The sequence below is a fragment of the Delphinus delphis genome, chromosome 4 (genome assembly GCF_949987515.2).
Source record: "Delphinus delphis chromosome 4, mDelDel1.2, whole genome shotgun sequence".
NCBI classification, from domain to species: Eukaryota; Metazoa; Chordata; class Mammalia; order Artiodactyla; family Delphinidae; genus Delphinus; species Delphinus delphis.
The window spans coordinates 10,667,103-10,694,497 of record NC_082686.1 but is presented as its reverse complement, the minus strand read 5'-3'; the positions used below and the strand labels follow the sequence as shown (position 1 = coordinate 10,694,497).

The window sequence follows — 27,395 nt, the reverse complement described above, 5'->3', positions numbered from 1 at the left end:
AAATTCTCTTCAACCTTCCTCAGCTCGCTTCTTGCCTCGTTTAATGGAGGCAATTCTCCCACCCCCAGCTTCTCCTCCCGCCTTCACCTGGAAGACAATAACCAGCCCTCAGCGCTTCAGCTGCTTCCTGACACTGCTTGGAACAGCACTGAGGAACTGTCAGAGGAGCTTTGCTTATACCTGGGCCCCGAGCTCAGGGGTTCTGATGGAATTGGTCTGGGGCGAGGCCCAGGCATCATCAAGTTTTTTACAGACTTCTATGTGATTCTAAGGTGAGGCCAAGTTGAAACCCCCTTTTGAGAGCAAGGCCTGATCAGAGCCTGGTGGGGACCTATGGGTGTAGGGCTGGCAGGGACCCCAGAGTTAGTTTGAAAGGGAGCAGAACAATTTTTTTTCCTCACATAAAATTTATAGACTTCTTTTTAATGTAGAAAAGTTTGAGTTTTATATGAATGAAAAGGATAGAATGTAGGGAATGGGACTGACCTTTCCTCAGTCCTGCGGAGACCTGAGGAACCTCCGTGGAACAAGGAGTCTTAGTCCCTTTGTGCTGCTGTAACAAGTTACCACAGATGGGGCTTAAAAATAACAGACATTTATCTCTCACAGCTCTGGGGGCTGGGAAGTCCAAGATCAAGGTGCCTGTAGACCCAGCAGATACAGTGTCTGGTGAGGGCCCACTCCCTGTGCCCTCAGACAGTCATTTACGCAGGGTTTCCTCACATGAAGAGGGCAGAAATTGGAGGAGGCAAGCCCTCAGGTCACTTCTCCTAAGGGCACTAACCCCATCATGGGGGCCCCACCCTTATGATCTCATTACCTCCCAATACATCACATTGGAGGTTAGGATTTCAACATATGAACTTTGCAGGGGACACAAACATTCAGTCCTTAGCACATGGCTTGAGAACCTGGGATCTGGTTCAATTCTGTAGTAGCCATTGGTACTCTTCCTGGATTGTTTGGCTCTGGCCTTCCAGGCACAGGTTAGGATGGCACTTCCCCACCCCCTTGTAGTTGGGAGGACCATGGGCTACTTTAGCCCGTGAGTGGTAGGCAGGTGTGATGTGCGTCTCTTCCAGGCTGGAGCGTTTAACCATCCAGGTGAGACTCTCTGGATTTCTTCCCTTCAACACCAAGACCAGAGATGTTTCAAACAGTGGCTGCTCCAGAAACCTGAGTCTCAGAGCAAGGACAGTAATGACACAGAGCAGAGCCCCAGCCAACCCACCGTGTGCAGGGGGCATGAGAGAGAAATGAACCTAGCCCAAACCAGTAGCCTTCTCATTCCTCACCTTGGATGAAAATAAAGGTATATTTTGGACAAATAATTCACAGAAGTATCACATGGACCTAGCTGTTAACTTCTTGCCCACTGTTTGACAATATACAGGTTTCTTAGCCTCTCTGCCCCTCAATTCCCGGATAGCACACACCTCGTGGTGTTTATAAAGGGATCACCCAGCTAGTGTACATCAAGGCACCCAGCGTTTGGTAGTGTTCATTAAATGTTAGTTTTCTTCTCTTCCTACGGCACCTTTAATGGACACATGTTTGCCTCCCTGCTTCCATTTTCCCGACGACCCCCCCACCCCGCTCCCCAGCAGTGCCCTGAGTTCGGTTCCAGTGTTCACCTGTCTCCCATGAAGCTCAGGTTCTTTTGGAGGAAGCCATGTCAACTCCTGCGCCAAGCTTAAGCCAATCAGCACATCCCACTCCCCCAGCCACTGTGTGGTTCAGGGAGTGCTCGTGACATAAGCAGCCCCCAGTAAGTCTTGGGGCTCTTGCTAGGACTTCTGGGCCCTCAGGACCTGAGAGGGGCCAAACCTTACTCCTCTCATCTCTCTTTCCCCAGGAGGAGATCTGTCCTCTGTCCTTCATGCAAAGAGCCTCGCTGACACTTGTTCAGACACATCTGAACCCAGCAGGGGACCTGATGTCCCCTGGGCTCCAGCTGGGACCCCCCACACACTTGTTTGTTTTCTGCTAATTAAACTTCCTAATATAACTTGTGCTAAGTGGGTTTACAAGGCAGGGGGTGTGGGGTAAAGGGCCCTGCCAGGCCTAGAGAAAGGGCCCTGCCAGGCCTCCCAGGCCTCTGCACTTCCTGATGATAAAGAGACAAATGCATTAAAGTTCTTGTCTGGGATTGGTGGCAGCTAAGGGCAGAAGGCATGAGGCAATCAGGGTTTCAAACAACCCAGGAGGAATACGACTCGGGGGCAGACAGCTCAGCATCTCCCCAGCAAATAATAATTACAATAACAATACTCTCCAAAGAACTTCAGGACTTGTGCACACATGAGAGCAACACAGAAATCCATGTCATGGAAATGATGTGGCTTAATTTGACATTTACGACTTTTATTGGAGGCTCATCAACTTGTTGGTTTCACTTCATTAAATTTTCCAGTGTGTCAAATTATATTGCTAATGCTGATGGTGGATGACATAAATTTCTTTTTCTGCTCTGATCTGAGGTTTATTGATCAATTTTGCAGTTCTGTTGTAACACATTGTTCCCAATCACCCACACTTTATACATGCTTCTTTTACAAAGAGTGCATGACCTGTGTCTTTCTTCCTATAAGGACGCTAATCCCATGGTAGGGGCCCCACCCTCATGACCTCATCTAAACCTAATCACCTTCCAAAGGCCCTATTTCCTAATACCATCACATTGGGGATTAGGGCTGCAACATATGAATTTGGGGGTGGGAGCACAAACTTTCAGTCCATAGCACACTACCAATGGCCTAACTCCCCCACTGGCTGTCCACTAGCCTGTGCTGGCCTCTGTCCTGGGCAGTTGTTTTCTGCAGCCTTCCCATCGTGGTGCAGTGCACAACAGACTATGTGCTACCCTGCCTGTGAGTGGGCTCCCTATACCCCAATTCTCTTTATGCACCCATTCATCAGCCTTGGTTCTGCTGGGCCAGGGAAATTGTTAACTGCTGCCCAGAGACTGTGGCCCAGGCAACCATGTGAACCTCTCCACCACCCAGTGGCTGCAGCCATACCTTCTCCAACGAGGTCTGCACCTCAGCCTTAGGGAGGGGACCCCCTTCCAAGTTTGTCCTTCCCTGGGCACTCTCCCTCAGACCCTGGATATGCTTTAGAGTTCTCTTTACATCTTCATAGTTTCTTCCCTATTGTCATTTAATAATTCTTTATATGAAACTTCCTCTGTTCAAATGACTGCATGGTTTTTCTCTAGCTTCATTGGTGGGTGTTAGCATAGAGGCAGCATAGGACCTGGGGATGCAGAGAATGGGTAACAGGCACATGAGATAATACATGTAGAACATTTAGCAACTGGTACACACCAAGTCCTTTTATTTTAGCTGTTATTATTTTTAAATGAATATTGCTATTTTTTTGGGCACACCTGTAGGAGACTGGGCAAGGGGAGAAGGCTTTCTGGAGGAGAGGATATCTGAGCTGGCTTGAAGACAGACTAGTGAGTCAGACCTATGGGTGGAAAGGGAGCCATCAGGGCCAAAACCAGGAACTGACCCACCTCCCATGGTTGTTATAAGGACTGAAATGAGATAGAAAGATAAGTGTACTTTGTAAACATAGAGAGAGATTATAAACAGTAATAATCCAACTCCCTTTGCTTGCTGGAAGCAGACCTTAAGGACAACCAGTCCCCTGTGCAAATTCCATGCTCATTATATTTTGTCTGAGGACTGGACATTTCCACCAGGAGAAAGTGCCTAGAGAAAATTGTTAGTACCTACTGTCCCAAATGGAATAGCACCCATTGTAAATAACTAAGTTGACACACTTGCAACATTCACTCATTCAGCAAATACTTATTGTGTGTTTGCCAGGAGTGAGTGATGTCAAAATTAATAAGATGTTGTCCTTATTTTTAAAATCATATTCTCATGCGTCGGTGGGGGACACAGACTGCAGACCAGTATTTGTAGTCTTATGTGATAAGTGCTCTAATAGATGGACCAAGTTTTCAGGTGCCCCCCCAAGCACTCACCCCACCCTCCCTCTTCCCCATACCCACTCTACAGGGATTTGGTTAAATTTGGTACCAGCTTCTCCATGACTTTTGTTACTTCTTGATAGTTTAGCTAAAACTAAACTGGAACTAAAGCGTTCCTGTCCCCAGCATCCCATGTCCACCTGCTGCTTCAACTCTACCTGCCACAGACTTGACACATCACCCCGTCCCTTCACGGTCTCCCAGACCACTCACTTCAAGCGTTTGTTTCATGAGTTTCCTAACATTGTAGATCAGAGCTGGTGGGACTGGTGGTGGGCGAGTCATTGGAGACATTTCTCAGTGTGTTTTGCCATCAAGCTAGGTCCCTTAATCACCCTTCCGTCTTTTCCTCCCTCCACCTCTCTTGAGAAGCAAATTCTTCTCCTGGTCTCCTGAAGAATCGTTTCACCCATATTCAGCAGCCTCTGGGGTCTCACTTCCTGTACCAAATACTTGGTAAACAAATGCAGTTCTCATCCTTGGAGAAATTCTGTGAAATAAAATTTTCTCTTTGACCCATCCAAGTGTTTACCAAGTGCTATGGCAGCCCTGGAGGAGCAAACAGGTCTGCCTTAGGAGTCAAGAAAGTTCCACAGAGGGTGATATCTGAGCAACGGTTCTTTTTTTTTTTTTTAACTGTTCTTTTTATTGGCATTTTCTTCCTAGACTTAGTGCCCTCAGGTCACATAAGGGAGCTCATGACCCAGCCTCAGCCAGTCAGAGCTCTCCACTCCCTGGGCCCACCCTCAGTGATTGGTCCAAGGGGTGGGCAGCTGCTATACCTGATCCAATGCAATGCTGTCCTCTGACATCTGAAACGTGAGCAGAGGCACAAAGAGACAGCATGGGAGCTGAGCCATCTTCTGGGAGGACCCTAGAGAGAAGGTTCTCCAGCTGAGGGCACTGAGCAAACTGACCTCTCTCCTTCCTGAGGCCTGGATAAGCTGCTGCCCTTTAGATTCTGTGAGCTAGCTCAGTTGCCTTCTCCCAGATCCTCCCCCCGCCACCCCCATTTTTTTTTCATGAGTTAACTAGAGTTGGTTTCAATTTTGCCAGGAGAAGAAAGTCTAACTTTAATTGAAGGGTGAGTTGACATTCTGCTCTCGTGGAAGTCTAGACAATCAGAATCAGTTCTGAGAATCAGAGCCACCTGCCACTCTACAAAAAGCTGGGTAAATACCAACAAATGTTTACCCCCTAAATTCTTTTTTAAAATCTTGTGGTAATTATATCACACCAGACAAATCATAGTGCAGCAGAGCTGATTAGACTTTTATTTAGAAGAGATGTGTTCTGATCCCCAGGAAAGCTGTGGTAACCTTGATTTGATTTGGTACAAACCCTAGTACCATCAGCCACAAATCCCAGAGGAAACCATTCTTGGAGACAGTGAACCAAACCCATTCTACATTGATTTTAATTTTAATTTTTTTAATTTTTGGCTGGGTTAGGTCTCTGTTGGTGCACACAGGCTTTCTCTAGTTGCAGCGAGTGGGAGCTACTCTTCGTTGCAGTGTGCGGGTTTCTCATTGCAGTGGCTTCTCTTGTTGCGGAGCATGGGATCTAGCCATGTGGGCTTCAGTAGTTGTGGCACGTGGGCTCAATAGTTGTGGCTCGCGGGATCTGAAGCTCAGGCTCAGTAGTTGTGGCACACGGGCTTAGTTGCTCCACAGCATGTGGGATCTTCCAGGACCAGGGATCGAACCCGTGTCCCCCTGCATTGGCAGGTGGATTCTTAACCACTGCGCCACCAGGGAATTTCCTCTACGCTGATTTTAACTAATTCCCATTTAAGAGGAAGGCCTTCATCTGTCCTGATCTGCTAATCTTGGAGAAAACTTACTATAGGACAAAGAAAGAAAACGTGTCTGAATCTGGGACTCAGTTTGCTCTGTTCTTGTCTCCACCAGGGTTGATGAAACATGCAAATCTCTTCCGCAGTCACTGACTTGAACACACACTGTGGTGCTGGAACCTCTCCCTCCTAGTCCAGCTACGTAGGTTTTGCCCAGACAGTGATTAATTGCTGTGAGCCTAAACATTTTAGATTTAAGGGATTTTGCACAAAATATTCTTAATACCTGAAGTTCTTTCCCACCAGTCTAGCTTATAATGGAGCCTACACGGATCTAATTCCCACCCAAGAACACATCTCCCTGGCAAACTCTTGGCCCAGCTCCCCAGAAAGTGGGTAAAGTTGGATCAAGCAGGGAAAATGTCCTCGGATCCCATGTAACTAACTGTGTCTGGGTGTCAGTGGGAAGACAGTGGCTTTTGCTTCTTAGGAAATACCTTTGGAACCAGTCCTGACCTCATATCTAACATGGCAAGCCCTCTAAGGAGTTTCCACAATCAGAGTCAGGGGTTAGGGATTAAATGGAACAAAATCTCACTGAATGTTCTTTGAGAGGTCAAGTTACGAGAAATCTTGCAAGTGACTATTGAGCTGACATAAGCTTACCAAATCTGTGTTTTTCCTATAAACACAAAATCCTATAAAAATCTTTGTGAAAGAAATGATCCCACCTTACCACATCACATTGCTTTTTTTTTTTTTTTTATCAAATTCCACTCCAAGGCCCACTTCCTCCAGGAAATTATTTCTCCAGTGGTATCATTGAGGATATTTTTGGTTGAGGGGGACAGAAAGCCTACCTCCAAAGGACTTACTAAAGGGAATTTACTGGCCCATAAACTAAAACATTCCGGTGGGAAATTAAGTCTTTGGGCACAGTCTGATCAGGACTCTAGCCTCTGTAATTTTCTCAGTTCTCCTCTTTATGTTGGCTTTTGCCCTCAAACTGGCTTTTCTCATGGTGAAAAAATGGCTCCAGCAATTCCAGACTCAGATCTGTGTTTAACACCATCCAGCACAAGAGAGGGCATCTGTGTTCCAGAAGTCCCCATGGAAGTCCTTCCTGTCACTCTAAGGCTTACTTAGGTCATGGGTCCAGCTTGGCCCCAGTCAGTGAAGCTGGAGATAGGATGCACTGATTAGATTAACCTAGGTCTCTTATTTCAGCCTTGCACTGGGAGTAGTTTCAGCTTTCTTAGAGCCATATGGATTCCCAAATGCAAATTAGGGGGTGTTGGATTAAGGAAGAGAAAAATGCATAATGAGGAAGCAACCAACAAGAAAGTGTGTATTTTGTCTTCAAATTCATTTAAGTTCTGACGTTTTGCTCCCATTTTAGTGCATTCTGCATTCCCATTCACTGTGGATTACATTTTTATCTATCTTTGTGTCTGCTGTTTTATCCTGCCCTGTAAGCATCTCAAATATATGGATGAAGCCCAGCCCTAACTGTATAAACACTTTTGCTGGAGAGCCTGTGAGATGATGATGTGGAAAATATGAAAAAAAGAAAAATAGTTGGAAGTCTATCTCATCCTCTCAAAAAAAAAAAAAAAGCTTGGCATTTAATTCTAACCTTTATTAAATCATTGGGGCTAGTTGCTGACCACTGTCTGAAGACAGGGAAATACATTTTATTTGTAGTCCAGGGAACCCCTCCAAAAGCGAAACTAGATAAACTTCACAGAAGTTGGTATAAAATATATTTTTCTCTTTGCCTACTGAAAGCCACTTGTAGAAATTCAGTTAATCACAATCTCTCTAAATTAATCAGTCTGGTAGGCAAGATCCTATTTCTCTCTCTTTTTTTTTTTACACACACACAAACACACCACATCCTTTTTTTTTTTGGCTGCGTTGGGTCTTCATTGCTGCACGCAGGCTTTTTCTAGTTGGGGCGAGCCGGGGCTACTCTTAGTTGCTGTATGCGGGCTTCTCATTGCACTAGCTTCTCTTGTTGTGGAGCGTGGGCTCTAGGTGTGCAGGCTTCAGTAGTCGTAGCACATGGGCTCTAGGGCACAGGCTCAGTAGTTGTGGCACACGGTCTTAGTTGCTCTGCGGCATGTGGGATCTTCCCAGACCAGGGCTCGAACCCATGTCCCCTGAATTGGCAGGCGGATTCTTAACCACTGCACCACCAGGGAAGCCCAAGATCTTATTTCTTTTTGAAGCAGAGACAAGAATATAAGTAACAGATATTTGTAAAACATTTGAATGAATCGTTTGATGTCTAAGGTAACAAAATCTAAAAGTGACTGTTTTGTCTACATATACAACTTGAATTTCATGGACTTGATTCAGAGCACAGGACATCAACTGTTATGCAGATGGGTTCTCCTGTAGAATAAGGTAATACAACCATTACTTATAGCTATTACCAGTAGACTAGTCATTTCCTGATCCACAATAGCATCACCACCACAACCATCAACATCAACCACCACCACCAACATCAACCACCACCACCATCAAAATCAACCAACACCACCAACATCAACATCAACCACCACCACCACCACCATTAGCATCAACCACCACCAACACCATCAACATCAACCACCACCACCATCAACATCAACTAACACCACCAACATCAACCACCACCATCAACATCAACATCAACCACCACCACCCCCATCAATATCAAATAACACCAACACCATCAACATCAACCACCACCACCATAAACATCAACCACCATCAACATCAACCACCACCACCATCAACATCAACCAATATCAACAACATCAACATCAACCATCAAACACCAACACCACCATCATCAACACCAGCCATCAACCATTATCACCACCACAACAACAGGGCTTATATTTACATATTTATTTTACTTTCCAAAATACATTCATATGCATGATCTCATTAGCTCTTATCTACTTTGTAAGGTTGGCAGAAAACTGGCATCACTATCCTCACTTTATCTGTAAGGAAACTAAGGTCCAGAGGGGTGAAGTGATGTGTGCAAGGACAACAAAGTGGTCAATAGTCAAACTCAGATTAGAGTCTGGTTCTTCTGACTGCAAAACTAATGCTTTTTTCCAATGGTCCCCACCCTCTCAATGAAAATGAAGAACTTCTGAAAATGAAGATGTTGATACTGACAACTTTAGTTCGATATTCCAGAGTTTTTAGAACGAATGGCCCTCTGGGACCATATATCCCAACCCTCACATGTTCCAGATGAGCCACTAGCCACTCAAAGTTCATGTGACCCTCTAGAAGTTGAATTTTCATCCAAAGGATTTGACTCCAAATTCAGCCTTCTTTCCATGACAAGAGGCCACCTTCACATATACACCAAGAGTTTCCCAGATTACTCTAAGAACATTGGATGTCCCATGCCCTTTCCTGGAGCACAAGCTTTTCCAGTGAAGGTTGAGTTGGGCTGGAAGCCACTACCCCTGCTCATCTCAAAGCACCAGAAAGCCTGAGAAGGAAACAGGATGCTGGCTTTTGGTCACACCCCCATCCACCAGTGGCTCAGTGATGCTATTCCAGCCCGACTCAAGGGCTCGACCCCTCTCTCAAGGTTCCATTTAAATCCAAAGGTGCTCCCCAAAGCAAGAAGTTTGGGCCTTTTCTACGGAGGCCTGCTTGCCTAGACTTTCAAGGGATTCCTTGGATTTCGGTGTGGGGCTGCTGTTTCCACACATTATCCCCAGGCTGGCCTGGTTGGGCTGCAGGACAGCTCCGTTGCTAACGGGCAGTGAAGAGCATTTGGCTGCCTTGCTCTGGAGCCCTTTCTTCTTGAGTTCAGAGGTCAAGTTTGAGTAATAAATATCTTCCAAGGATTTATCGTTCTTTCTGAGGATGTTGCTGGCCAGTCGGAAGAGGAAAATCACTCCGTAGATGCCAATGATGATGAGGATATACCAGGCGGCACTGGTCCCGTCTGGAAGCTTCAGGGCCCTGGTGGAGTTGGTGCTGTTCCTTCCCTCCAAATGGTCCCTCAGCAGGTGCCCCAGGACAGGGCTGGCCTGGGTCTGGTTGGGGGCTCCCTGATCCCCTGAGAAACAGAGAGGTCCAGATGAGACCCAGCATTCTGGGCTAAAGTTTGCCTGGCCAAGCCAATAGCAGTGTCTTTACATCGGTGGGAAAATGGGACTGCTGAAAGAGGCTTTCTCTGTTCAATGGGCAGAAGCCTAACAACATACGTGTCAATATATTCCTTTTAGATAAGAGAAAATCACACAAAAGTTTAATAACATGTACACATGGGGGAGACCCAGGAAAACTGAGTAACTCCCATGTCAATATATTTTTACAATCAAGAGAGTTCAAAACACCAAATTCTTGAATAGGAAATGCAACATCATAAAGATGTCAATTGTCCCTAAGATCATCTACAAAACTAACATAATTGCACTTAAAAGATCAGTAGGATTTCTTTGTGAAATAGAAAAACTCTGCATACTGAAAAAGTTTTCCTAATTAGGAAAACTCTGAAAGAGTGATCAGTGGAAATTAGTTTAGCCAGAAATTTAAACCTAGCCAGCCAGAAAAATGTTTACTATTTTTTTAATGAATGAGTGCTTTATTTGCCCACAGCCCAGGTGGGGCTTACTGGGCTTTGCAAAGGGCATGAGGGGCTCTTCAGAACCAAGTACAGCTTTCCCTAAAATGTCTCCCTATAAAACTACAATAGCTAAAACAGTGTGACATAATACATAGACAGAAAGACCAATGGAACAGAGTAACAACATCAGTAGAGTTGGAATTGGAATTTGGTAGATAACAAAGGGGTATTTCTGATCAGGAAGAAAAAGATGGATTATTCAATAAGTAGCATTAAAACAAGATAGCAGTGAGTTCACATCTCTCACCTCATGCCCCAAAACTGTCCAGATAAATCAAAGATTTTAACATTAAAAAAAGAAATAATTTAAAGTACTAGAAAATAACATGGTAGATTTTTTTCCCCCTTATCATGTCAGAGTGGGATATCCCTTTCTCAGCGAAACACAAAAATTCAGAGGTGGAAAAAAAGGAAGAAAGAAAGAAAATGCTAAATTCAACTACCTAGAAAATTTTACAGTGATTGTGTACTATAAAACCAGAAGACAAATGACAAACCAGAGAAAAATGGAAATTTATGCCACTAAACTTCTTAATAAGCTTCAGTTCTATAAGAAATCCAAAACCCCAGTAGAAAATATGCAAAGGATATGGGCAATTAGGTCGGAAAAAGAAATGGACCTTAAACATAAGAAAAGCTTCTCAGTATCACTCATAATAGGAGAAATGCAAATTAAAACTACAGCAAGATAACATTTTGTTATCTATCAGGTCTGCAAACTCATGATGTCTCAGAATACACTGGATATGTCTGCAGGGTTGTCAGGACCTTGCTTAATTGCTGGTGAGAGTGTAAATTTATACAACCAATATGGAAGGCAGATTGACAAGGTCTATTGACATTACAAATGCATGTACCTTTGACATAGCGATTCTACCTGTAGGAATTTATCCTAAAAATACGCTGGAACATGTCCAAAACAATGCATGTTTAAGATTAGTCATTGCAGCATTGCTTGTGATGACTAATGCTTAAGAACAGCCTGAATAGCATCAATTAGAAGATGGTTTAATCCATTTTGGGACATCCATGCAGTGGAATACTATGCAGCCATAAAAAGTAACAAAGAATTTTCTTGGTACTAAATCTTAACAAATAAAAAAGTGTATAGTGATATAACTGATACGATCCTATGTATAAAGGAGGGTATGTTATTTGCTTGAAGCTTATATACGTGTAAAATATCTCTGGGAATGTGTATTTATTTTCAAAAAGAAATTAATTTAAAAATGGAAGAGTACAAGTGAGCACTTTCCTGATCTCCTTGGTGAAGTGCCCCTGGGTAAAGACACTGTGTGCCCTTCCAAGACCAGAAGATTAAGATCTTAATTGCTGTTTAACTCAAAACTGTTTTCTGTACTAGGAGAGCCAGTGACAATGAAATGATAAAAATCAGAGAAGTAGTACTGTGAGACATTTTCCAGCTGTTTTATAGGTTCAAATTCTCATTTCTTGCTCTATGTAAACACAGATGTATCCAGACATGTCATAGGCTAAATCGCATCACCAGCTGGGTAGACCAAAGGTGCTCCATAAGTGCTTTCTATTTGACATTCACTTGTTGTTAATTCATTTTGCTAATGCAAGGCTCAGAGAGACCAGTAGTTTTATTATAGTTAATTGTCGAATGAATAATCTATTACTTTGAGATTAAGGGAGAAACCATTTAAAAATAACTGTACAAACCACATGTGACACAGCCCAAATTAACAGATTTCATTATATAAAATTTGTCACTCATAAGAAACAGTACAGTGATCTGGGATTTTTTACCGCTGTTGATAGAATCGTTTGAGAACTTAAATAAGGAAAGGGAAAATGTTCCCATAATTATTGAAAAACAAATCAACCCAACAAGAACCTCACAAACTTTAATTAGGGCAGGAGAACTTGTTTAAACCTGGAACGCATGTATAAACTTATAGACCTTTCTGTGGCTTGTTATAGAATGATGTAATATGTGCAAATACATATAAAATATACCCAACTAAGAACTACAGAACATTAAATTATTTGAAAGCCAGTCCATTTTCCACATGAAAGAAACTCAGTATTTTAATTATTGCAGTACATTGTTCTTTACCTTTCTTTTTAGATGTATAAGTTAGATGGTATCTTCTATATCCTATAGAAGAGACAAACCTTTTTTCATCTGTGCTGTTTTGCACTTATAAATTAATAATGTGACATATATAAGAAATTCTAGAACTGCTCATCCTTGCGTCAGAGCGGAATACTCACGTTCCATGAGGTGGTCTTTTCCTTGACTCTTAAGGAGGCAAGTATAAGCCGCTGCCATTGAAAGAGAATAACTTCTTTTTGCAAATGACCACAGTCCTACTGAAGTCAGGCTGCACTGAGGTTCAAGAGCAGATAGCAACGAGACACCCAAAGAATCTTAGGGCGGCTAGAAACTCAGTTTCAGTAGAAACTGAGCAGAGAGAAACTGGACTCATTTTCTCTCCTTCAATTAATCAGAGGATCGAAGCCGATCTGTCATCTGTTGGTTCAGAATAGAAAGCACTTCCTGGCTTTGGCTTGCTGAGAAGATCCAAAGCACAAGAGTTGTTTAAAAACATGCTGGTACCAAGGAGCCTCCAGCTCTTGCAGGTCCCATCCAGGACAGTGGTGGCCGGAAGCTCTCCGAGGCTGGCTTACAGCCTGGAAGGTTCCTGAAATTCCCTGTTCTGAACCTGTTGCAGGTGTGGCTTACTGTCAGGTGTGGCAGAGACCCGTTGTCACAGGGCCAGGAAACCCCAGGGCCAAGAGTCAGTCACCAGCTTCCTCTAGGACTGTCCCGGAAGAGGAAACCCAGACAGGAAGGATCCTGTGCAGGAGGACGCAGCTGAGGGAGCTGGGTCCCCCTCAGAGATAAGTGGGCGATGGGCTCATGGGTCAGGCTGTGAGTAACGGGGCTTCTCTTTCCCACACCCCTGAATCCCAGGCCACATTGGAATCAAAGCAGATTTAACGAGAACGGGTGAGAAGAAGAGTCCGGGAGACAAGGGAATGCCGGGAGAAAAGGTCGGAAGACTTGGGCCGGTTCTGTGATGCAGCCATTGTTCTCTGAATCCTCACTAATGTGGCCCTGACCTGCCTAACTCATGAGGCTTGCTGGCTTTTAAGATGTAATTTGATCAAGTTTCCATCAATGAGGGACTAGATAAGTAAATTTTAAAATAGGCCATATGATTCAGGAATTCCACTCCTAGGTATATACCCAGGAGAAATGCAATCGAATATCTAGACAAAGACTTGTATATGAATGTTCACAGCAAAATGATTCATAATAGCAAAAAAGTGGAAACTATCCAAATGTCCATCAACTGATGAACAGATAAGTAAAATGTGGTCTATCCATATAATGGAATGTTATCTGGGAATAAAAAGGAATAAAGTACTGATACATGCTATAACATAGATGAACCTTGGAAGCATTATGCTAAGTGAAAGAAGCCAGTTACAAAGGACAACATGTATGATTCCATTCATATGAAAGGTCAAGAATAGACAAGTCTATAAAGGCAGAAAGTAGATTAGTGGTTGCCTAAGGTTGGGGTTGGAGACTAGGGGGTGATAACTAAGGGATACAGGGTTTATTTGGGGAATGATTAAAGTATTCTGCAATTGATTTGGTGATATTTGTGAACATACTAAAATCCATTGAATCATAGACTTTTAGTGGGTGAATTTTTTTGTAAGAAATCTGATTATTCAAATTTATTACCGTCAAGAATTATACAATGATGCTGTGGTTTTCTTAACAAATAGAAAACAGACTGTGTACAACAGTGAACTCTATAGCACTAGTATCCACGAGGTAAAAATGAATGTCTCATTCATGGGATGTGGATTGTATTTCAATAATATAATATAGGTACACAATGGAATACTACCCGGCTATGAAACAATGAGGAAGCTATTTGTGTACTGACGTGTAAAGATCTCCAAGATGTTTTGTTAAATGGAAACAGCAAAGAAGAGAGTATGTTACCATCTATGTAATCATCCAGATCTGATTTTGTTCGTATAGGCATTGAAGAGCCCCTTAAAAGGATGCCCGAGAAAGTAAGAGCAAGAGGAACCTGTGGGGGGCGAGAACTGGGTAGATGGAGGGCAGGTGTGCGAGGGACAATGCTCACTGTGTATTCTTTATGAATATAAAGAAGTTTAACAGTGTTAAACACACCCATTCATTAAATGTAAATCTTTGTCAAAGCTCTATCTAGGCTCTTGCTGTCTCTTGCTGTGGGATGGCTGGACCCTGGTACCTCTGGCTCTGCCACAGAGACAGGGATTCCCAACAACCACCATGAGAGGTGAGAAGGGGCAGATTGGAGATCCTTCATGATAAAGGGCAAATGGGAACTTCCCTGGTGGCGCAGTGGTTAAGAATCTGCCTGCCGATGCAGGGGACACGGGTTCGAGCTCTGGTCCGGGAAGATCCCACATGCCGCGGAGCAACTAAGCCCGTGCGCCACAACTACTGAGCCTGCGCACCTAGAGCCCATGCTCTGCAACAGGAGAGGCCACCACAACGAGAAGACTGCGCACTGCAACGAAGTCCCAATGCAGCCAATAAATAAAAAAAAATTTTTAAAGGGGGGCAAATGGCAGTGAGGAGGGCTGGGAGTCAGGGCTCTAGTCCCCAATTTGTCCTTGTTGCATAACCCTAGGCAAGTCCCCACCCTTCCTGCAATTTCCTCCCCTGCAACTTGGAGGAGCAGCAGGGTCAGTATCCTCTGGTCCCAGGGAGACAGGGAGGAAGCCTGGGGTGTAGGGAAGAGCTGCTCCTTGTGAGGGTGTCTGAACAGGAAGGCTGCCAGCACTGGCCACCTCGGGAGAGGGAGAACACGCCTGGGCAGCTGGCGCCCAAGAGGTGCAGGCTTTGGAGCGTATGTCATCTGTGAAGTCAGAAGTTTTCGGCATTTAGTTCCACAGGATGTCAGTGTGGGTTGTTGGGAGGGATAAGCTCCAGAAAAATAGGGGAGATGTAAGGAAAGGGGGCCTTTGGTCTCATCCATACCACCACGGGAGCACTGACATTAGGAATAGCTCTGTGCCAGGTGTTTTCCTCCTGGATTCCGCCTCTTAGGATTCCTGCAAGGCGGGAGTATCATTCCCAGTTAAAGAGGGGAACGCTCTTTCAGGCTCAGAGAAGAGACTTACCCAATGTCATACAGCTTGTAGGTGCCAAAGGCCTTCTCCTTCCACACTGCGAATGTCACCTTCAGGCTGGACCCAGAGTCCCATGAATTCTCCGGACTGCTTGTCCTACAGGTTGACTTGTAGACTGTCATTGCTGAGACATATCCATGACCTTGAAACCCTCCCTGTTGGCCGAAATTAAACTGTTATGTTACAAGTCAAGGTAATAGGTACGTTACAGCTGAGGGTGACTAGAGGAGGCAGGAGGGGGGCTCTAGGGTGCTGGTCATGTCCTGTTTCAGGGCTTTGTTCAACTTGGGGCACGTCCTAGAATTGTGTTCACTTTTCTGCATGTATGTTCTACTTTATTGCAAACCTTACCTTGCTGTTCAACATGGAAAACCCCGATAGGCGATGGGAAAATAAAGTTGAAGGCTTATCTAGAAAAATACAAATGCTGTTTTTAAAAAGGGGTCTATATTCTGTCATGGCTGTGGCCACATGATACCATCTAAGGAAAAGTGCCCTGGGGTGGGGATGGTCAAGATTATGGTCACAGGGGCTGGGCAGCTGCCTGCCTTCTTATGCAGTGTGGGTGATGCCAACTATTTGTCATTCCTGAATGCTTACATAACAGCAAAATGTACCACCACGTGGGCCAAGAATTTCCTTCCCACTTATGTATGTCTCCTCTGGCCTTCTGGTTCAGTCTAGACAAATACCAACCTCAAGGCAGTCAAGGAAAGCCACTCACCCAGTAAATAGTTGACTGAGCTGGGGCAAATATTCTCCTTCCTCTGGGAGGAAGGGCCCCAATACCCTCTGGCTCCTTTGACTTTAGAACCTGAACTCTCCCAGGGGGCCATGGCTTTTTTTTGTTACTGAAGAGCCAGTCAGCTTAGAGAATGGCTAAATTGGGAACCAAGGTGGCAGTGATATGGATTTGACATTCCAAAACAGAGAAAAAAAGAAAAGAAACAAGTGCTTTTGCATTTCATGGGGCCAGAAATGGTATTTTTTAAAATGTCAATAAATAAATGCCTATATCCACACTTGACCTTCTTTCTAAGAAGTATTTTCTGGGTGTGGGAGGAAGACCCCACCAACCAAGTCTGACACCCTGCCCTGTGAAAGGACATTAAAGCTGATGTCCAGGAGTCGTACGGCCAAGAACACAGATTCCAGGTGTTTCTGCCTTTGCAGGGGGTACAACCTCCCAGAGGACTTTTAAAAGATGTTTTGCATATTTAAAAAGTCTCTAACTTATATGTCACTCCTGCCCTTCCTTTCACCTTCATCATCATCTTCTAGCCCTTAGGGACATTACTCTTCTCTGCTGTCTCCAGGGAGTTACAGAGGAAAGCTCAGAGCCTTTGCAATTGGAGGAGCCAGGTTCTAGTAGGGGCTTTGTCACTTATTAATTGAGGGACTGTGGTCAAGTCACTTCCCTGACCTGAACTTCTGCTGTAAACAAAGGATAATAAATTGTGATGACATGAAGGACTCCAAGGGGCAAATACAGTCACACCTCATTTCTTCTCCCAATTAATTACTTGAGCCCTTGGTTGTCTGATTCATAGGAAATTTTATATTTATTTCCCTCTTAAGGCCTCCCAGGTTGACCAGGACTCCCAGGAGCTTTGTCCAGAGTAGGGACGGAGGGCAGCCTGGCTTCCTCAGCCAAGCCCAGAGGACTAGAGTCTGAATAATCCTCTGCTGCTGTTGCCTCCAGCTGCCACATGGGGCCGCTGTTGAACACTGGCCTTGCACAGTCTGTCAGATGAGGATGAGCAAGTCTTCAAAGACTGAAAAAATGAACCCACAAGAGAAGGCATTAGCTCTAAACACCTGCCTGTTGCTAGTTCACACCACAGAACTGACAAATAAGACTGTTCTGCTCCCTCTCTGGTTCCCTTGCTTCAGCCCTGGGGAGGTCAGACACCACAGTAACAAGGCGGGAGTAAAGCAGAAGAGCAGTGGCTGGAGGAAGGAAGAAGGAAGGGAGGAAGAAGGAGGAAGGCTGCCCCCACTGTCTCCCTGCAGTTCTCCTGCCCCTGCAGCCTGAGCTGGAGACGGGGGAGCTTCAACCTGAGATCGAGCTCAGAATTTTGATTATGACATGAGACTGCATGATCTTAATTACCGAATTCAGATTCCCCAACCTGACTGTAGGGCAGGGGAGCTCAAACCCCACACTGTGTAGAGCCCACAGAGCAGAATTAAAGAAGTGGAAGCACAAAGGTGTGTTACTATTATGTCCCATGAGTCTTGTCTGTAATGATGGATCCCTTGCTCTGGGATGCAGAGCCAAATTTAAACAAGAGTTAGAAGAAAGGGAGATTTTATGGGTTCAAGCAAGCAAGAGAGAGGGTGGGATAGAGCTGGCTTACAGGGCTAATGCAGGGAGGAAGGTCCATTTCTGTCTTCCTTCTCAGCCTTTCTCCATGTATTGTGGCATGTGGTGCTCAGACTTACACCCAAATAGTTTCACCACCAGATGGGAAAGGGGGTACTTTTCTCCCTGTTTAGCCAGGGATATCCCAGGGAATGGTTCTGATTGGCCAGACTGAGTCAGGCATCTACTGTGGGCGGTCAGAATTGGGATGGGGTCCACTAATTAAACCAGTCTATAGCACGTGCTCAGAAAAAGACAAAAGTCACCTGTCCTAGATCACACAGACTGCATTGTAGAGTATGGGTTGAAGAGGGACAGGACTGGAGGCAGAGAAACCAGTCAGGCAGCTATGGGCTTAATCCAGGTAAGAGGTTAGTGGGAGTAATGCTGGAGAGAAGTGATGGATTCAAGAGACATTCAGAAAAAACAGAGCTTGATTAGCTCATGCAGTAGGTTGAATGATGTCTGCTATGAACTGAATTGTGTCTGCTCAAAATTCATTTGTTGAAGCCCTTAACCCCCAGTGTGATAGTTTTTGGAGGTCGGGCTTTGGGAGGTAATTTGGTCTAGATGAGGTCATGAGGGTGGGGCCCTCATGATAGGATGAGTGCCCTTATAAGAAAAGACATCAGAGAACTTGCTTCCCTCCTTTTCTCTCCACCATGTGAGGACACATCAGGAAGGCAGACACCTGCAAGCAAGGAAGAGAGCTCTTACCAGACACTGAATCTGCTGGCACCTTGAACTTAGACTTACCAGCCCTCAACTATGACAAATACGTTTCTGTTGTTTAAACCACCCAGACTATGGTATTTTGTTATGGCAGCCCAAACAGACTAAGACAGTGTTCCCTCAAAAGATACGTTCACCTGGAATTTCAGCATGTGACCTTATTTGGAATAATGGCCTTTGTGGATGAAATTAAGGTAAGGATCTCAATCATCCTGGATTAAAATAGATTGCAAATCCAATTAGGAGTATCCTGATAAGAGACAAGAAAGGAGAAGACACACAAAGACACAGGGAAGAAGGCTGTGTGAGGGCAGAGCAGATTGGAGTGAAGCTGCCACAAGCCAAGGAATGCTTGTAGCTGCTAGAAGCTGGAAGCAAGGAGAAAGAATTCCTCTCTTGAGCCTTCAAAGCATGTGTGGCCCTGCTGATACCCTGATTTTGGATTTCTGGCCCCCAGAATTGTAAGAGATTAATTTCTGCCACAAAGTCAGTGGCAATTTATTGACATGGTGCTTGGACACTAATATAGTTGGATATAAATATAAGTACTTGTATCTATCATTATCATGATTATCATATAGGGAGTCATTGTTTATAAAATTGGACTAGTTTTGTTCCATTCATTCAAACATACATTCAAAAAATGTTTATTAAGGACCTACTATATGCCAGTCAGACACTGTACTAGGTAAATGCTGGAGGTACAATGATGACAAGACAGATTCCCAGCCCTCAAGGAGCTTATATCTAGTGGGAAGAGAGAAAAAAACATATAAGCAAACAATAAACTAATAAAAACTGGACTTCACGCCATAAAGGAAAGAAATAAGATGCTGAAATAGGGAACAAAGAGGTAGAGGAGGAGAAACTTCTTTAGAAAAAATCATCAGAAAAAGTTGTCAAGATAGGCAGGACAGTTAGTAGTATTCTAATTTTATTTTTATCCATATTAGATAATTAATGGATATTGTTCAAGAAACAGGATTAACCACATTATAAAAAATATGTTTAAAAATAAGCAGTGGAACAAATTGCCAACAGGCACATGAAAAGATGCTCAACAGCATTAGTATTTAAAGAAATGCAAATCAAAGCCACAATGAGATATAACTTCACAAGAAAAAAAAGGAAATGATCATGTGTTGGTGAGAATATGGAGAAATTGGAACCCTTAAACACTGCTAGTAAGAATGTAAAATGCTGCATCCACATCCACTGTAGAAAAGAGTGTATTGGTTCCTCAAAAAGTTAATCATAAAATTACCATGCTATCCACCAACTCCACTCCTATGTATATAACAAACACTCATACATGAATGCATACAGCAGCACTACTCAAATAGCCAAAAGGTGGAAACAACCCATATGTCCACCAGTGGATGAATGGATAAATAAAATGTGGTCTCTATATACAATGTAATATTATTTAGCCTTAAAGAGGAATAAAGCACTGATAGACTATACTACAAAGCTACAGTAATCAAGACAGTATGGTACTGGCACAAAAACAGAAATATGGATCAACGGGACAGGATAGAAAGCCCAGAGATAAACCCACACACCTATGGTCACCTTATCTTTGATAAAGGAGGCAAGAGTATACAATGGAGAAAAGACACCCTCTTCAATAAGTGGTGCTGGGAAAACTGCACAGCTACATGAAAAAGAATGAAATTAGAACACTTCATAACACCATACACAAAAATAAACTCAAAATGGATTAAAGACCTAAATGTAAGGCCAGACACTATAAAACTCTTAGAGGAAAACATAAGCAGAACACCCTATGACATAAATCACAGCAAGATCCTTTTTGACCCACCTCCTAGAGAAAAGGAAATAAAAACAAAAATGAACAAATGGGACCTAATGAAACTTAAAAGCTTTTGCACAGCAAAGGAAACTATAAAGAAGACGAAAAGACAACCCTCAGAATGGGAGAAAATATTTGCAAGTGAAACAACTGACAAAGGATTAATCTCCAAAGTATACAAACAGCTCATGCAGCTCAATATCAAGAAAACAAACAAAGAGGGGTGGGATGGGGGGGTGGGAGGGAGATGCAAGAGGGAGGATATATGGGGATATATGTATATGTATAGCTGATTCACTTTGTGAAAGCAGAAACTAACACACCATTGTAAAGCAATTATACTCCAATAAAGATGTTAAAAAAATAACAATCCAAAAATGGGCAGAAGAACTAAAAAGACATTTCTCCAAAGAAGATATACAGATTGCCAACAAACACATGAAAAGATGCTCAACATCACTAATCATTAGAGAAATGCAAATCAAAACTACAATGAGGTATCACCTCACACTGATCAGAATGGCCATCATCAAAAAATCTACAAACGGGCTTCCCTGGTGGTGCAGTGGTTGAGAGTCCGCCTGCTGATGCAGGGGACACGGGTTCGTGCCCCAGTCTGGGAGGATCCCACATGCCGCGGAGCGGCTGGGTCCGTGAGCCATGGCCGCTGGGCCTGCGCGTCCGGAGCCTGGGCTCCGCAACAGGAGGGGCCACAGCAGTGAGAGGCCCGCGTACCGCAAAAAAAAAAAAAAAAAAAAAATCTACAAACAAGAAATGTTGGAGAGGGTGTGGAGAAAAAGGAACCCACTTGCACTGTTTGTGGGAATGTAAATTGATACAGCCACTATGGATAACAGTATGGAGGTTCCTTAAAAAGCTAAAAATAGAACTACCATAAGACCCAGCAATCCCACTACTGGGCATATACCCTGAGAAAACCATAATTCGAAAAGAGTCATGTACCACAATGTTCATTGCAGCACTGTTTACAACAGCCAGGACATGGAAGCAACCTAAGTGTCCGTTGACAGATGAATGGATAAAGAAGGTGTGGCACATATATACAATGGAATATTACTCAGCCATAGAGAGAAATGAAGCTCAGTTATTTGTAGTGAGGTGGATGGACCTAGAGTCTGTCAGACAGAGTGAAGTAAGTCAGAAAGAGAAAGACAAATACTGTATGCTAACACATATATATGGAATCTAAAAAAAAAATGGTCCTGATGAACCTAGGAGGAGGACAGGAATAAAGACACAGACGTAGAGAATGGACTTGAGGACACGGGGAGGGGGAGGGGTAAGCTGGAACGAAGTGAGAGAGTAACATTGACATATATACACAACCAAATGTAAAATAGAGAGCTAGTGGGAAGCAGCCGCTTAGCACAAGGAGATCACCTGGGTGCTTTGCAACCACCTAGAGGGGTGGGATAGGGAGGGTGGGAGGGAGACGCAAGAGGGAGGAGATATGGGGATATACGTATGCATGTAGCTGATTCACTTTGTTATACAGCAGAAACTAACACAACATTGTAAAGCAATGATACTCCAATAAAGATGTTAAAAAAATAATAAAGTACTGGTACATGCTAGATCATGGAAAAATCTTGAAAACATTATGCTAAGGGAAATAAGTCAGACATATAAAAGGTCACATATTGTATGATTCCATGTCCAGAAAAGGTAAATTCATAAAGATAGAAAGCAGATTAGTGGTTGCCAGGGGCTAGGAGAAGGAGGAATGGGTAATAATGTTTAACGGGTATGAAATTTTCTTTGGGATGACAAAAATGCCTTGAAACTAGATAGAGGTGATGGTTGCACAATATTGTGAATGTACTAGATGCCACTGAATTGTACAATTTAAAAGGTTAATTTTATGTTATGTGAATTTCACATTAATAAAAAAAAAGCCTACTGGAAGAAGCAGATTATAAAGATTTCACATTGTCAGAAGGTGCACACATGCAAAGCAAAGAAAATACAACAAATAAGAAAAATGAAAAATAAAAATGCATTGAAAACAAAGAGCAGGCTTTCCTGGTAGCACAGTGGTTAAGAATCCGCCTGCCAATGCAGGGGACATGGGTTCGAGCCCTGGTCAGGGAAGATCCTGCATGCCATGGAGCAACTAAGCCCATGTGCCCCAGCTACTGAGGCTGTGCTCTAGAGCCTGCGAGCCAGAACTACTGAGCCCACGTGCTACAACTACTGAAGCCCGTGTGCCTAGAGCCCTTGCTCTGCAACAAGAGAAGCCACACAATGCAACAAAGGGTAATCCCCACTCGCTGCAACTAGAGAAAGCCCACACACAGCAACGAAGACCCAGTGCAGCAAAAAATAAATAAATAAAATTTATAAAAAATAAAAAGCATGATCTAAAACCAGATAATAAACCAAGACTAAATAAGTTTGTCCTATCTATATATTGCAGATGAAAAAAATCAACACAAACAATAGCCAATTATACTTTGCATTCAGGAAATGCAGAAAGGCTTTGTTTGTTTTTATTTTCAGCAAACTCTTAATTAGCACTTACTATGTGCCAGGCATGTTCTAAGTCAGATTACAATTATTAATTAATCTAAATCACTTAATTATATCAAAAGAAAAAGAATGGGCACAGACACACAAAGTAAATACAAACATAAAGAAAGCAGAAATATCCATGTTAATATCATGTACGTTGAACTCAATACATAAAGCATTAAATAAAGTAAAAGGAGGCACTTAATAATCTACTCTGATCATATAACATCATGAGTATCTATGCACCATATAATACAGCATCAAAATTCATAAAGCAGGGCTTCCCTGGTGGCGCAGTGGTTGAGAGTCCACCTGCCGATGCAGGGCACATGGGTTCGTGCCCCGATCCGGGAAGATCCCACATGCCGCGGAGCGGCTGGGCCCGTGAGCCAAGGCCGCTGAGCCTGCGCTCCGCAACGGGAGAGGCCACAACACTGAGAGGACTGCGTACCGCAAAAAAAAAAAAAAAAAAAAAAAAAAAAAAATTCATAAAGCAAAACTTACTGAAAATAAAAGATGACAGAAAAAATATAGAAGCAGGCAATTTAAATTTACCTCTTGGCCCATAATAGAAAAAATAAACAAGATATTTTAAGTAAAGTTATAGAAATCAAAATACATAATTGATATATTTAATAAGACAGAACTAATTATATATATATATATATATATATACATATTGAACTCTATGTCCTGAAAATACAGAATACAGTTTTTTTTTCCAAGAACCATTAAATTTTCACATACACAAAAATCATATATTTGGCTGTAAAGGACACTTAAGGACATTTTTTTAAAGTAGAAATATTCTCTACTAACAATTATTAAGAACAGAAATTAATTTAAAAAATTGAAAAGTATAAGTCTTGCTACTGGAAATGAAGGTTCAGAAAATTCTTAGTTAAAATGAAAATCAAGACTAAAAGTAAAATGTTATCTAGAAAATTAATTAAAAACAGTGCATATCTGCTATACAATATGGCTAACATTAGTAAAGAAGAAAAACTAAAAATAGATTTACCAAAAAAATGGGGAAAGTCCAGTCTTTTCAACAAATTGCAGTGGAACAATCAGATATTCATATTTTAAAAGTGAACTAAGACCCTTACCTTACACTATACACAAACATTAACTCAGGATGGATCATTTAGCTTAACCTTAATGTAAGAGCGAAAACTATAAAATTTCTAGACAAATACATAGAAGAAAATCATTGTGATGTTGAATTAAGCAAAGATTTCTTAGATATAACTTTAAAAGCACTATTCATGAAAGAAAAAAACTGATAAAATGGACTTCACCAAAATGCAAAACTTTTGATCTTCATAAAACACTATTAAGAAAACAAAAAGACAACAGACTGGTAGGCAATATTTGCAAGTCAATTGTCTGATAAAGGACTTGCATCGAGAATATATGACAAAGTCTTACGATTTAATAATAAGAGGACAAACAACTCAATAAAAAGTCAGAAAGAGATTTGAACAGACATTTCACCAAATAAGGTACACAAATGGATGACAAGCACATGAAAAGATGCTCAACGCCATTAGTCATTAGGGAAATGAAAATCAAAACCACAATGATGTATCACTATACACTCACTAAAATGTCTATAATTTAAAAAGTGGACCATACTGAATGTTGGCAAGGATGTGGAGAAACAGGAACTCTCATACATTGCTGGTGAGAATGATGATGGTACAACTACTCTAGAAAAGTTTGACAATTTCTTTAAAAACTAACTATATACCTACTACATGACGTTGCAGTTTCACTCCTAGGTATCTACACAAGGCAAACAAAAATATATGTCCACACAAAGACTAAATATTCATAAATATGTATACATAAACATAATATACATAAATATTAATATCAGTACCTTTCATAATAGCTCCAAATTGGAAATAGTCCAAACGTCCATCATCAGATGAATGGAAAACCAAAATGTGGTATATCCTTATGAAGGAACACTGTTCAGCAATAAACATGCATGAACCTCAAAAGTATTATTCTGAGTGAAAGAAACAAGACCCATAGGACCACACATTGTAATGTTCCATCTATATGAAATCTCTAGAAAGGCAAAATTACAGAGACAGAAAGCAGATCTGTGGTTACCTGGGGCCAGAGGTGGGAATAGGAACTGATTCAAACAGGAACAAGGGGACTTGTTAGGCTGATGGAAATGTTCTGAAACTGGACTGTGGTAATGGTTCACAATTGTATACATTTACTAAACATCATCAAACTGTACCCTTACAATGGGTAGGTTTTATGGTATGTAAATTATATCTCAATAAGGCTGTTTTAAAATTGTAAATTAAGCACCTAATTCCAGATGTTAGAAAAAGGAAAACAAAATAATCCTAAGGAAAGTGGGGGTAGGAAGTGGTTTATTAAAAAAGGGTAAGAGCAGAATTTAGAAGTCAGAAAATTGATAACGCTAATAATACATCTAAGACCTGCTTCCTTGAAAGAAAGAAAGAAAGAAAGAAAGAAAGAAAGAAAGAAAGAAAGAAAGAAAGAAAGGAAAGAAAGAAAGAAAGAAAGAAAGAAAAAGAAAGAAAGAAAGAAAGAAAGAACAGAAAAGAAAGAAAGAAAGAAAGAAAGAAAAAGAGGGAGAGAGGGAGGGAGGGAAGGGAGGAAGGAAATGGATAAACCATTAGCTACCCTAATAAAGAAATAAAGGACAAAGATCAAATATACAAAATAAGAATTGTGAATGGAATAGCAATAGATATAGAGAAAATCAAAGAAATGATTCCTCAATTCACCTGCTCAATTCTGTGCAAATAAATTTGAAAACTTTGACCAAACTAATGATTTTCTAGGAAAATGTAGATGACCAAAACTGATCCCAAAGGAGATTTTAAAAATCAGAAAATATCGGTTACCATAGAAGATGCTGAAAAACTTGTGAGTCATCCACCCAGAGAAGAATCTGGTTATGCTGATTTCACAGGTGAATCCTACTAAACCTTTACTGATAAAGAAGGCTGCTTTTAATCAGCTCTAGAGCATGGAGAAGGGAAAAATCTTCCGAATTTTTCTGAGGAAGCCACTACATCGGTGATAACCTAGCCCTATAAAACCACCATGATAAAAGGTAACCACAGACCAGCTTCACTTCTGGATAAAGATGTAAGTATTCTAAGTACAATATTAGTCAATAGACCCCAATAGTACACTAAAAGAATAATACACCACAAACGAATGCAGGCATACCAATTATGAAAGAATTGTTTAATATTAGGAATCCATTAACGTGATTTACCACAAAAATAGTCAAATAACATGTGTTCATCTTTATAGATGATAGATAGGTATTTGTTCAATTTCAATTCCATCCTGATTTTTGAAATCTTGATAAATAAGATGATCGATATTTCTCTAATATGCTAAATTAAATATATCTGAAGTCAGAAACTGGACTTATGCTTAATGGTGAGACACTAGAAGGACATCAATACAGTCAGGAATAAGACACAATCACCCCACACCTGTCAGAATGGCTGTTAACAAAAAGACAACAGATAATTGTTGGCAAGGGCGTAGAGAAAAGGAAACCCTTGTACTCTGCTGATGGGAAGGAAATTGGTGCAGCCACTGTGGAAAACAGTATGGAGGTTCCTCAAAAACTTAAAAATAGAACTACCATACAATCCGGCAATTCCACTCCTGTATATTTATCCAAAGAAAACAAAAACATTAATTTGAAAAGATATATGCACTTCTGTGTTCATTGTAGCATTGTTTACAATAGCCAAGATATGGAAGCAACCTAAGTGCCCATTAATAGATGAATGGATAAAGAAGATGTGATACACACACACACACACACACACACACACACACATACACACAAACACAGGGGAATATTACTGTGCCATAAAAAGGACAAAATCTTGCTATTTATGACAACATGGATGGACCTAGAGGCTATTATGCTAAGTAAAATAAGTTGGAGAAAGTAAAATACTGTATGATTTATGTAGAAAATAAATCAAATATTAATATTAAAATATTACTAATGATATATGTGGAATCTAAAAAACAAAAAAAAAAGAGCAAACATAACAAAACAGAATCAGAGTCATAGATACAGAAAATAAACAAGTGGTTGCCAGAGGGGAGGAAGGTGAGGGGATGAGAGAAATAGATGAGGGAGATTAAGGGGTCCAAATTTACTGTTAAAAAATAAATGAATCATGGGTATGAAATACACAGTGCGGGGAATACAGTCAATAATAAGTAATATCTTTGTATATTGATAGATTGTAACTAGATTTATCCTGGTGATCATTTTGAAATATATAG

At 41.9% G+C, this 27,395-nt stretch overlaps 1 protein-coding gene across 1 annotated transcript in view; it reads right to left on the bottom strand.

Moving 5' to 3' along the window:
- Window positions 1-9,412: 9,412 nt before the first annotated feature.
- Window positions 9,413-27,395, bottom strand: part of SMIM34 (small integral membrane protein 34) — a 29,391-nt gene continuing 11,408 nt past the window's right edge. Inside the window, exon 2 of the mRNA XM_060009993.1 lies at window positions 9,413-9,882. Coding sequence (XP_059865976.1) covers window positions 9,413-9,882 — 470 coding nt within the window. The remainder of the gene's footprint in view (window positions 9,883-27,395) is intronic.